The sequence below is a fragment of the Zingiber officinale genome, chromosome 1B (genome assembly GCF_018446385.1).
Source record: "Zingiber officinale cultivar Zhangliang chromosome 1B, Zo_v1.1, whole genome shotgun sequence".
Taxonomy (NCBI): Eukaryota; Viridiplantae; Streptophyta; class Magnoliopsida; order Zingiberales; family Zingiberaceae; genus Zingiber; species Zingiber officinale.
In genome coordinates this window covers 42,926,406-42,940,601 of record NC_055986.1, presented here as the reverse complement: position 1 = coordinate 42,940,601, position 14,196 = coordinate 42,926,406, and the positions used below count along the sequence as shown (strand labels likewise).

Genomic DNA, 14,196 nt, shown 5'->3' with positions numbered 1-14,196 from the left:
TTTGCAGTAAAAACATCAAATAGATTAAAGCTCACAGGCAACAAAGTAAACCAAAACATTTAGGTCCACAGGCAATTCAATTGCTTTAAAACATCACCAACATGCATGACAAATTGAAAAGAAAAGATCAATCCATAGTGCAGTTGAAATAAGCTAATTAGAAAACTAGTGTAGATGAACATCAACGCAGCCGCCTGGCCTCCCTCTCAGACTCAAGAAGAGTAAGGATATCGCCCTCCCTTACTGGGCCCTTCACGTTCCTCATGATCAGCCGATTCTGGTCATCCAAGAACTTAACCCTGACTTGTGTAACCTGACCTCGAGATCCAGTACGACCCATCACCTTCACCACCACTGCAAGCTTGGCTTGAGAATCCATGATGTAGTTCACTGGATTGATAGGGTGCGGTTTAACAGGTTAGACACTAATCCAAAATTGAGATAGAAACAAACAGCAAGAATAATTTAGAAGTGGGCAAGTGCCAACCAAGTTTAGCATTTATCTGTTGTATCATTCATGAAAGATGGAAAGTAAATGAGGTGGGTGATGATAATATATGGTCGCTAGATATATTATTATCAGAACAGAAGGATCTCTAATCTTCGATCCTTACAATAAGGAAAATATTAATTTATATAGGCTCCATTTGAAATTTTAACTCTCCTTCCACTTGAAGAAAATTGAGTAGGGAAAATTATGGCCTACTACAAAAGTGATGAAACAAAAAAAATGTTCCAAGTGAATCATTATTTTTTATTGATAAGAGCACATCCAAGCACCACAGGACCAGAGCATAGAACACACAATGAGGGTCTTAGTTGAAAAACTTGTAGAACATAGGAGAATCATCAAGGGCATTGCATGGTGCTAGAATACTTATATCACATTGTTTCACAAACTTCCATTCACCAAACAAAATAGGTTATCTAAGATATAACATAATTTCCTTCTATTTTTTTTTTAAAAAAAACTAACTGGCAACAGATATAATCACCACTAAAACAACAAAACACTATTCTACTCTATATATTGATCATAATCTTGAGTATTCAAAGCTATCTCATTTGAGGAAAAAACTATATCAATACCAGATAATCCTCTTAACCAGTATACGTATTTAAAAAAGAAAAAAAAGGCAGGCAGCAATAAAAAAGATTAGTTATTAATTTTTTCAGTAAAAGAATCTTATGTTTCTGCAGTAGCAATCACCGCTACGAACAACCAATCACTAATTAACTATATAGTGTTTTCCACGTTTTGGAGATTTCAACATTAATGATCTCTGCTTTCAGATAAAAACAATAGTAAAAAAAAATGATAGCCTATTGATTGTAGAAAGCACCCTAGTTCCACAAATTGCAGACTCCATTCTGTAATCAAATAACAAAACACTTAAAAGTTCGAAGTCAAATCCTAAACAGATCTGAAAATTTCAAGGTAGACGAATATGACCCAATATCAAAATTGCAGATACCACACCAGATGGTATGCTATATACTCAGATCCTCGGTAATTACTAATTAGTAAACTAAAACTTCCTAACAGAAGACAATTTATCAAGCAACACAACGCCGCGAGATCGATTATGCAAAGACCATATAAAGATTGAAACCAAACAAGAGATTGTTTTAATTTCTTACCCTGCTCTTTGTTCTCCTACCAAGGGCTCAAGGGCTCGAGAAGAGGCGGCCAATGCACACGATGAAGAATCCCTAGGTTTAGTTTGCTTTATATAGGCGACAGAATTTGTTTTTTATTTAGCCTATTATCTTTAATAAATTTCAAATTGGTCCTTTAACGATTTAGTCGTGGTTAGATACTTTCAAAATATATATATATATATATATATATATATATATATATATATATATATATATATATATATATATATAAAATTTATTTTGTAAAAAAAATTAACATTTACTTAGGTAATGTATATATATATATATATATATATAAAATTTATTTTGTAAAAAAAATTAACATTTACTTAGAAACATTACCTGAATATCTAAAATTTTTAATCTTAAATATTATAATTCAAAAGAGAAACATAAAATCATATAAAAAAAATCTTATTAATCTGAGCTCATTATTACTAGATCCGTAAATCATAAAATCTTAAACCCTAAATATTTATAATATACTCCGTGAATATCTAAAATTTTTAATTTTAAACACTATAATCTAAGAGGGAAGTATGAACTCTAAACGAAAAATCTTATTAACTCAAACTCATTATAACTCAATTCCTAAATTTTAAATCCTAAATATATATAATATACATTAAAAAAATAAATAAACAACAAAAAAAAACATTCTGCTTAAATCCAGGCTCCTAGATCGAGGTCCAGGCGTCATGGGTCCACACAAGCACGCGATGTCTCATCTGCAACATAGCAATTTCGTGTGTGTATATATATAAGAAAAATTTTAACCTGTACATTCTTACCCTACACACTCATGGGCGACTGAGTGTAAATTCGGACGCCCTGATCAACAAAAGTGAATCAGGGTGTCTGGACGGGCTTTCGGGAACCCGGATTCATATTAGTCGTCCATGAGTGTGCAAGGTAAGAATGTGCTGGCTAAAGTTTTCATATATATATACACACCCTGCATACCCCTATATGAGTGACCATGGGCGATAACATACGTAGGTTGATGACATGGCCCTAAATTCTCTTTGTCGTTCATCCACTCCTCTCTTCCTCCGCTTCCAACCTAGATACAGGTCATCTTGTTCAACTCTCAACTCGCGCCAAGTGAGTTAGGGGTTTCGCTCATATATTGGTCTTCTTTCTCTCCTTTTTTCTACTTGTATTTCAGAATAATACAAAAAGGTGTTGCGAAGGTATGTTGAATGTTTATTTTTTACCGATAATGTTTCCAAAAATCAACGGTTTAAAATCCACCGTGAGAACACTTTATCGCTTGATTTCGAAGAATATGATGGTGTTGGGTTTTAAAAATTGCAACATTAATATTGGTCTTCAAAAATCAACACCAACGTTGATTCTCGTTTTCAAAAACCCATTAACTACATGTTGATGCTAGTTTTTACAAACCAACAGCAACGTTGGTACTGATTTTTAGTTCCGATTTTCAAAAATCCATTGACTACATATTGATGTTGATTTTTAGAAGATCAGTGCGTACGTGAGAGGGAGAGATGAATTAAGTGTGTTTTAAAAATAGAGTTTTTTTTTAAAACTTAAAAAAAAAGTACAGTGAAGAAACTAAATATATGTAAAAAAATACAAGACTCAGTCAACTATTTAGTTCAAAATATTCAACAGCTCCTATTTCAAAACTCATGATCCATAAAATCACATCACTGGACAATCTGACAAACCTTTATTTCATCCTTTGGTTTTTATAAATTATACTTCATCCCTAATATAAGCTTAATGCCATTAGATTAAGATGTAATTAATACTAAATCATAGGAAATTTTGTAAAATTCCCTCTAATATTGTAAAATCGTTAAAACACCCATCTTAGTGTTTTTCTCCTTAGTAATAGTAAAATTGAATTTTTAAATGGAAAATTTGAATTTATTTGGTTGATTATTATAATTTATTTAATAAATAATAATTTTAATTATATATTATTGAAAATATGACAACTTCTCGCACTTAATGTTTGACATCGTCCAAAAGATGCATTGATATTTGAGAATGCAAAAAAAAAAAAAAAAAAAAAAAAAAACACGCCTCTTTCTGGTTTTATCCCTTTGCCAAAATTGATTTTGTTTTTTCTTCTTATTTCTTTTGCATATGATAATTTTATTAAAACTGAGCTCTAATAAGACTCATTACAATACAAGTGTTCATTATAAGTGTTATAGATTAAAAAAAAAGTGATAAGGGAAAAAATCTTAAAGAAAAATTTAGAGATAGATATGTAAAATGATAGAGTCCAAAAAGTAAAATGGTAGATTATGAATTTATATATTTATCCCTGAACTTTTCTTTTAAATTTTTTTTCTCTACATATCATTGCTCATTTTTAAAATATCCTGAGTTTATGTGCCAAAAAAATATGAGTAAAAAATATGAGTTTGAAGCTGTTAATATTAGTCACATGCTCATAATTTATAGTAGAGATGTTAAAATTAGACATAAATAATATAAATTTTTTTAGTATATTATATGGTAAAAGATGATTTATTCGTCTCTAGTGTCCTCGTTAATTTATTTATAAACCAACATGAAAAAGATAAATTAGGAATAACTCCTCACTATTAATTTATTATACGGCAATTTACCAAAAGGCATACTAGGTTTAATGTATTTACCAAAAGGCGCATCACGGTTTTGTATTTACCAAAAGGCGCAGTTTACCAAAAAACAATTCCCAGATTACCCCTCTGGCTAACCTGGCAACCACCTTTTTCAAACACATTTTTTCAAGCATCCAAGCCGAAATTAGAATTGAAAAATAATTTATGGTTCGGATGCACATCTTCTCACCGTCTCTCTCCCTCCATCCCTCTGTGTGGTGTTATAAACTTGAAAGAAAAAAAAAATATGAACCCTGCGCTTGCCATTACTGCTCGTGGTGGTTGGCGGGATTGCAATAGACCAGTTAGGTTTATGGCATAATTGCGTAAAAGTTGCTAGAGGAGACCAAGGACAAATTAAGTTAAGAACGTCAGCCGAGAAAGACAAACTTCTTGTAAGAGGGAAATTAGTAGAAGCACACATTTAAAGATTTAGACATGTATATATTGATTTTTTTACTGTAAATTAGGGTAGTGATGGTAAATAAAAATGACACTATTGGTGGGAAGGGTGGCAGCAAAAAGTGTTTTTATGGTTAATTTTGGTTGTGTGAGGAATAATATTCAACAACGCCTGAATTATGATGTAATAGAAGACTTAATCGATTTAAGTCATGTTAGTTTTTGACGTTGATAGTTAAGTTTAGCTAAAAATTATTTATTTATGGTTTAGGGTTTAGTCAGTGGTGGTCCTAGTTTACAAGAAGTATCTGCTTCAAAAGGGGTCTGATATCTATGATATCAGGCCCAACATGGGCCTGATATCATAAATATCAGGCCCACCTTGGGCCTGATATCTATGTTATCAGGCCCAAGGTGGGCCTGATGTCGATAACGTATTATGTGATTAAAACTTTGCTTTTACATCAGACCCTTCCTAGTTTGAGCAAAATTATAATTTAACTACAGCAATAGATTATGTAGTTACAAATTTACTAAAATAGTTTGTAATTTATTTATCAGAGATGATCATATAACTGACGAAATTCTATCTGAGATATGGAATACTCTTGATGCAAATTCTAGCATTGGACATGCAGATAATGTAGGAGAAGTATCCAGGACAAATATTCCATCACCTTCACAGTATAGTTGTGTGCATAACACAAATAGAAATACAAGCAGTAATTTCACATTTGATCTAAATGAAGAAGCTAGTATTCAAGAAGATGAGGTTCTGAACCCGTGTGCAACACTTGTAGATTACTATGAGCCTACTTGGAGTGAGGAGGAAGGGTATTATAACCGAAATGGAGAGGAAATGCAATGCAATACAGATGTACAAGAATTCTTTGCTGATGATATGCAGATTGAACAATATGAAATATCTCAAGAGCAGTACAGTGACTTAGAGGAGGAGTTCTCAATAGCTGATGATCCATATATTCTAAATTCTCGATTGCTCCAAAGGCCAATTGAAGAGGCAACAGATCAGCATGAATTTGTGTTATGGACAGATATTTCCGTCTCAACAAGAGTTCAAGAATGAACTTGTGAAGCATGTCATGGTTAAACATATGAGATATAACCCAATTGACACTCGGAAAAATAAAGTAAAAGTTGTCTGCTTCAATCAACCGTGTAAGTGGAGAGTAGTTGCCAGGGGGGATGTCGAGTTCATTGTTACGAAATATATAAAGGAACACCAATGTGGCACCATTAGGGAAAGTGCTGATCATCAAGCATGGTCTTCATCCTTTGTAGTTTCTTTTGTTGAAGAGCAATTTCTTGCTAATGAACAATACAAGCCAAGTATGATTATAGCAGATATAAAAGCCAGGTTCGGAGTGACCATATCCTACAGAAAAACATACATAGCTCGAGAGAAAGCGATGAAGAAAGTTGTTGGAGATTATGATCAAGCATATAGAGATCTTCCACTATATCTACGTGAGTTAAGAGTCAGGGATCCTGAAACCTATGTGGCACTACACAGGAATGGGGATAATCAGTTCCAACGCTATTTTTGGGGTTTTGGAGCTTGTAGAAGAGTATTCAGGTCTTATCTTCGTAAATTAATTGGAATTGATGCCACACACCTAAGAGGAAAATATCCGGGTGTGTTGTTGATGGCTACATCAATAGATGCTAATGACAATGTCCTCCCAGTAGCCTTTGGAATCGCTGAAGTTGAATGTGGGTCTGCATGGGAGTGGTTTCTGGATCATACGAAGAGATTCTTTAATATTGATCCAGAGTCAATGAGTATAGTATCAGATAGACATCATGGCATTATTGCAGCAGTTAGGAAAGTCTACCCTACTGCCCATCATGCTTTTTGTTGCCATCACATGTCTTGAAATATGGTAACAGATACTGGCAGTAGGTCAGGTTTAGGGTTGTTTTGGGCAGCTGCTCGAGCAAACACAACACTACAATATGATCTCATAATGTAGTCCATGCTTGAAAAACATCCAGATGCTCATAAGTGGCTTCAGAACATTGACCCTAAAAGATGGGCTAATGCACACTTTAGTGGCAAAAGGTACACAATGCTAACCACCAATTGTGTAGAGAGTTTAAATGCTTTGTTCAAGGAGACGCGTGAACTTCCGATAAACAAGTTAATTGATAATACCAGAAAAAAGGTAGCTCAATGGTTCTTTAACCGTAAGGAGGAAGCATCGAAATGGTATGTTGCGTTGACACCTCATGCTACCAAAGAAATGCAATCAAGGAGGGAGAAAGGTAGACGATATAAAGTCCACTCCTACTCTCAATCCGAAATGGAAGTAGAGACATGGGGTGCTTCATACATTGTTGATTTAGAGAGAAAATATTGTAACTGTGGGGAGTTTCAAATTTCAGGATTGTCTTGCTCACATGCAATTACCGTCATAATTCACCGGAACATGAATACACTCCCATATTGTGAGCATTATTTTCATTCACATAATTGGAAAATGACATACATGGATCGTATTTACCCCTGTCGAAGCAAGGAATTTTGGCCTAGGGGAGTCAACAACATTATAGTACTATGTCCCCGTAGCCTTGTGCAGCCTGGTAGGCGAAAGAAGGCAAGGATCGAGTCGAAACATAATGGGAAGGTAAAAATCAAATGCAGCAGGTGCAAACAACTGGGCCATAATCGGAGGACCTGTAGAATGCCGCCAGCCCCTGGTTCTTGACTGAATTGTAAATTGGAGGAGTTGAGCCATATGTTTTGTATGAAGTACATAAATAGGTTTGTAAGAAAAACAGTTGTTAAAAGTGATGTTTCTGTTATATAGGTTTATGGAGTATTTAGTTTGTGTTATAGTGTTATTGTAGGTATGAGAAGTGTAAACCATCACCTACAAGGCAGAAATAATACTTCACACCATATCTCCATTGTGTAAAATAAAAATGGATACATTTCAATTTAAAAGGAAGGGGTTCGTAATTTCAAAGTCACGTAAATATGTAGTGAAATATAGATGTGTTAAAACTCGCACAAAGGGATTGTAGTAATCCTTACAAAATAAGATAGGACAGCAGTTCTCGGTCATTGAAATGGGGTATAAATATGTTTTGACACCAGATATACCATCTTCCCAGTTAGACCTTCACAGGGGACTTGATTTCATGTAAATCCAAGTATGGGAGGGTCATAAGTGAGTTTTGGTCAAAACTCACTGATGGACCTAGACACCTCTGATTGGACTCATTTCAGCTCTAGTGGTATTCTGGAGTTGCAAGGACTCCAAATCTGCTGAAAAATCATTATTTAAATATCTATAAGTGCTGGGAAAAAATAATATAAAATCAGCCTCCGTTGGGCCTGATATGCTTGGATATCAGGCCCAACGTGGGCCTGATATGAGTGCATATCAGACCCAACGTGGGCCTGATATGAGTATCATTTAATAAAGCATTATTCTATCTCCCCCTAATATAAACTCCAAACATTCTAACAGGGGACTAATAAAAAAAATAAAATAAGATCAATTTTAAAAGTCACCTTCCATAAGATAGAAAAGAAAAGTTGTGCACTGTTCCGTGCCAATTGGCATGGAGCCATCATACCTTCTAATCCATGGTGTATAAATTATGTTTGACATCATATATACCATCTCCCCACCAATACCTTCACAGGGGACTTGATTTCATGTAAATCCAAGTAGGGGAGGGCCATCAGTGGGTTTTGGTGAAAACCCACTGATGGACCTAGACACCTCTGACTGGACTCATTTCAGCTCTAGTGGTATTCTGGAGTTGCAAGGACTCCAAATCTGCTGGCAAATTATTATTTAAATATCTATAGGTGCTGGGAAAAAATAATATAAAATCAGCCTCCGTTGGGCCTGATATGCTTGGATATCAGGCCCAACGTGGGCCTGATATGAGTGCATATCAGGCCCAAAGTGGCCTTGGTATGGTATCCTTTCTTATAAATTTATACTATCTCCCCCTTTCTATAAACTCAAAATGTGCTGTCATGCTCCTTATGAAAAAATAAAAAATAAAATAAAATTAGAAGGTGCTACCATAGGGTTTAAGTCTATAGCATGGTCATAAGTGGAATAAGTGGCAACTGGCACGGAGTCATACCTTCTAATACATGGTGTATAAATTATGTTTGACACCATATATACCATCTCCCCACAAAGACTTTCACAGGGGACTTGATTTTATGTAAATCCAAGTAGGGGAGGGTCATGAGTGGGTTTTGGTCAAAACCCACTGATGGACCTAGACACCTCTGATTTGACCCATTTCAGTTCTAGTGGTATTCTGGAGTTGCAAGGACTCCAAATCTGCTGGCAAATCATTATTTAAATATCTATAGGTGCTGGGAAAAAGCAATATAAAATCAGCCTCCGTTGGGCCTGATATGTTGGATATCAGGCCCAACGTGGGCCTGATATGAGACCATATCAGGCCCAAAGTGGCCTTGGTATGGTATCCTTTCTTATAAATTTATACTATCTCCCCCTTTCTATAAACTCAAAATGTGCTACCATGCTCCTTATGAAAAAATAAAAAATAAAATAAAATTAGAAGGTGCTACCATAGGGTTTAAGTCTATAGCATGGCCATAAGTGGAATAAGTGGCAACTGGCACGGAGTCATACCTTCTAATCCATGGTGTATAAATTATGTTTGACACCATATATACCATCTCCCCACCAAGACCTTCACAGGGGACTTAATTTCATGTAAATCCAAGTAGGGGAGGACCATCAGTGGGTTTTGGTCAAAATCCACTGATAGACCTAGACACCTCTGATTGGACTCATTTCAGTTTTAGTGGTATTCTGGAGTTGCAAGGATTCCAAATCTGCTGGCAAATCATTATTTAAATATCTATAGGTGCTGGGAAAAATCAAAATAAAATCAGTCAGCCTCCGTTGGGCCTGATATGCTTGGATATCAGGCCCAACGTGGGCCTGATATGAGTGCATATCAGGCCCAACGTGGGCCTGATATGAGACCATATCAGGCCCAAAGTGGTCTTGGTATGGTATCCTTTCTTATAAATTTATACTCTCTCCCCCTTTCTATAAACTCAAAATGTGCTACCATGCTCCTTATGAAAAAATAAAAAATAAAATAAAATTAGAAGGTGCTGTCATAGGGTTTAAGTCTATAGCATGGCCATAAGTGGAATAAGTGGCAACTGGCACAGAGCCATACCTTCTAATCCATGGTGTATAAATTATGTTTGACACCATATATACCATCTCCCCACCAAGACCTTCATGTAAATCCAAGTAGGGGAGGACCATCAGTGGGTTTTGGTCAAAACCCCTGATGGACCTAGACACCTCTGATTGGACCCATTTCAATTCTAGTGGTATTCTTGAGTTGCAAGGACTCCAAATCTGCTGACAAATCATTATTTAAATATCTATAGGTGATGGGAAAAAACAAAATAAAATCAATCAGCCTCCGTTGGGCCTGATATGCTTGGATATCAGGCCCAACGTGGGCCTGATATGAGTGTATATCAGGCCCAACGTGGGCCTGATATGAGACCATATCAGGCCCAAAGTGGCCTTGGTATGATATCCTTTCTTATAAATTTATATTATCTCCCCCTTTCTATAAACTCAAAATGTGCTATCATGCTTCTTATGAAAAAATAAAAAATAAAATAAAATTAGAAGGTGCACCATAGGGTTTAAGTCTATAGCATGGCCATAAGTGGAATAAGTGGCATGGAGCCATACCTTCTAATTCATGGTGTATAAATTATGTTTGACACCATATATACCATCTCCCCACCAAGACCTTCGCATGAGACTTGATTTCATGTAAATTCAAGTAGGGGAGGGTCATCAGTGGGTTTTGGTCAAAACCCACTGATGGACCTAGACACCTCTGATTGGACCCATTTCAGTTCTAGTGGTATTCTGGAGTTGCAAGGACTCCAAATCTGCTGGCAAATCATTATTTAAATATCTATAGGTGCTGGGAAAAAATAAAATAAAATCAGCCTCCGTTGGGCCTGATATGCTTGGATATCAGGCCCAACGTGGGCCTGATATGAGTATCATATCATAAAGCATTATTCTATCTTCCCCTAATATAAACTCCAAACATTCTAACAGGGGCCTGATCACAAAAATAAAATAAGATCAATTTTAAAAGTCACCTTCCATAGGGTTGAAAAGAAAAGTTGTGCACTGTTCCGTGCCAACTGCCACGGAGTAATACCTTATTAGAAATGGGGTATAAATAAGGTATTGATTAACCATAAATTTAATTTACAATAAATTGATTCACCATAAATTAATTTACACAAACAGTAAATCATTACAATAATAGTATATTATAATTATTCACTATTTCTATAGTTTAAAGTTTTTGTCAGACATGATTTTATGTCCAAGTCTAAATCTATAAGCTCTCATATCAGCTTGTACAAAGTCTGTAGATCTCCGGAACATCAAACTCTCTGCATAGCGCATTATAAAAAAAGCACAATCCAACCTACAAAACAAAAGCACAATCCATCATAAAAAAGTCAAATCAAATTATTATGGAACATACACAAATACTTACGATTTGCTTTGTGTAGGGCCAATAACTTGCATCGTTTTATACTCTCTCCCGGAGAATGGTGTTAAACCTTTATGTCATCTGTGATAGTATGACCAGTTTAGCTCCTTAAAAAACAACACCTACAAATATCAAACCATAGTAATTAATACATAAACAATGATTATTGGATATAAGAAATTTGTAGTTACAGTTTGATTAAAAATAGAAGTGTAATTTTCTGTGGTGCCAAGAGAGTTATAATGAATTATTTGACATTCCTCCAGGTCCATGACCATTAGATGCCAATGCTCATCTTGGTTATGTAGAGGACAGAAAATATATCTAATGTCCTTGTTGTCATCAGTTTTTGCAGTTTGTTTCAATGCATCCACGTGCATCATTCCGAACAAGTCCTATGCAAATAATAGAGCTATTTAGGTGGCTGCATCCAATATATATTGTAAATAATTTACAATGAGATAAGGGACATACTCGGAATCCAACTCCACAAAATATGGATGAGTGGTATGGTGAGTTAGAGTTTTTGGCTTCATTAGCAAGAATATTCCAATAAACATTTATGCAATCCCCATTGGTATATTGCGTCCAATCAAATATTGTCATAAAAGATTGCATATCTAAAGAGAAATTATCATTTGTCCATATTGGGCCCCACGTTGGGCCCCACGTTGGGCTTGATACGGCATCGTATCAGGCCCACGTTTAGCAAAAGATTAAATTTTACCATACAACTACTTTGTAATTAAAATACGAAATTATAAATTGTACCTGAGAATCTAAAGGTTTGACTACTTGAATCCCAATTTTGAAATATATTTACCAAAATCCCACGGATATGCTGCATATCTTCTATGTCCAAAAAAATATGAAATGGTGACTGTTTGATCAACACTATGTCTCGGTCATGTAAAATAACAGACCCTTCATGCGTTCCTTTCTTCGTGGATGCTTGAAAAAAACTTTTAAAGTGACCGAGGACACTGTTCCAATGCAGTTTCTGTCCAACATCAACTGAACCCTATACTTTATAAAAATAAAAAAATTTAAATCATACTATTTCAGCTTCTCAATATCACAGAGTTTGTAAAATGATAACCTTTATAGCTAATTGATGTGGAGAGGATGATGATACACCCGATCGACGTCTTTGCGCCATTATGATACTAGCTGATTAATGTAAACCCTAGAATCCTTCACTGTTGGCTCACGAACACTCCTGGTTTTTAATTGAACAGAAATGCTTGATGCCGCTTAAGAAAAACTCGAGGTCACTAAACTAGGGTTTCACAAGACGGAGCTGCACTCGCATGTCACGAAGGAGGGAGGTACACTAATGATCGATTTTATTTTTTTTAAATCAAAGTTATTTAAAAATGTGGTTTGGATACCTGGGAAATGATAACTGACCAGAGGAGTTGGCGGGAGGGTTATATTCGGTAATACACATCATTTACCTGCGCCTTTTGATAAATACCAAACGGTGATATACCTTTTGGTAAATACATTAAACCTAGTACGTCTTTTGGTAAATTATCGTTTATTATATCATGCTCTTTTATTATATATCAATTTTTTTAAAAATCAAATCTTATAGATTCATTGATAAATTTCAGTCAACATTAATTAGAACTAGGATGGAATGCATGATAACTCTTATATATTTCGTTCCATGATAACTCTTATATATTTCTATAATACTTTGAAGTTATCCTCGGAGTCATGATGTCACATAAAGACATTCAAATTATTATTTAGATATTCATGATTTAAATCCTAACTATGATGTATTTGTATGAATTTTTTTCTACAAATAGGGAGCATAATCAAAAGATGCTGGATTTCTGGGCTGATCGTCACGTGCGCTTCCTGATTTACCCTAATAATCAATAGGAAATTTTCATGAGATCGAACCGATCACTCCAGAGATAAATGGGATTATCTTTTTTTTATAATATTTTAAAGTTCAAATATGTCATTTACTATTTTTCAAAGATATGTCATTTATTATTTTTAAAAAAATTAATATCATTTAAATTGTGGTACTAATTCTAACACACCAATACTAATTCCAACACATTAACATCATTAATGCTAATATAATTAAACTGTGGTATTAATTTTTAAAAATCAGTAATAATTATTAACATGAGATCTGCTTTCTGATCATTCTCAAGCCTCGATGGACGCCTTGAATGCACCCTCTGAATAATTACCATTGAAAGAATATATATATCATGTATTATATTTATGTTTATATGATTATTATATTATACTAAGTAAGATTTAAAATTGCTTTATAAGAATTAGTAAATACCTCAATAACACATTATCATTTTAGCAAATCATGGCAAGAAAAATATACAAAATAGGAAGCTGGAGTAGAGGAAAAATAGAACTATTTGAGGAAGTTGGAGTAGATAAAACAGTATTTATCATGAAATTGATCAATAATATTACCAAAGCTCATGAAGATGTATTTCTCGGGGCGGTGCGATGGTTAAGATATGGGATATTATCACATGAAGTCTTGGGATCGAAACTCGGCGTGATCGAGCATAACCTCCCCGATGTCTTGGTCATTTGTACTAATGGCTAGTAACAATCTGTGATTTATCTTCTCCGTATTGGCCTAAAGACGAATTGACGAAGACGCCGAAGATGAGCGAATCATCTTTTATCACATGAAAACGTATCCGTATTTGACAGAGTAGGCGAACGTAGTCGTGAAGGAAATAATCTTTACATAGTAGAATATGCTATTTAGCTAACCGATATCTTAACCCAAAAAAGAAAACGAAAGGATAAAATGTTGCAATTGTCGAGGATAAAAACAAGCCGCGTAAAATTGCAATGAAAAGCAACTAACTACGAAATGACACGAAAAGCAAGAAGTGCAATGATAAATACTACTAACAAGCTG

The 14,196-nt window shown here is 34.8% G+C and overlaps 1 protein-coding gene across 1 annotated transcript; it reads right to left on the bottom strand.

Annotated features, from left to right (window-relative positions):
• LOC122055880 (40S ribosomal protein S28) lies at window positions 1–1,717 on the bottom strand. The gene is made up of 2 exons (XM_042617562.1): window positions 1,642–1,717; window positions 1–390 (listed from the first exon to the last, which is right to left on the bottom strand). The coding sequence occupies exon 2, from the start codon at window positions 377–379 to the stop codon at window positions 182–184; it is 198 nt and encodes a 65-aa protein (XP_042473496.1). The 5' UTR covers window positions 380–390; window positions 1,642–1,717; the 3' UTR covers window positions 1–181.
• Window positions 1,718–14,196: the final 12,479 nt, after the last annotated feature.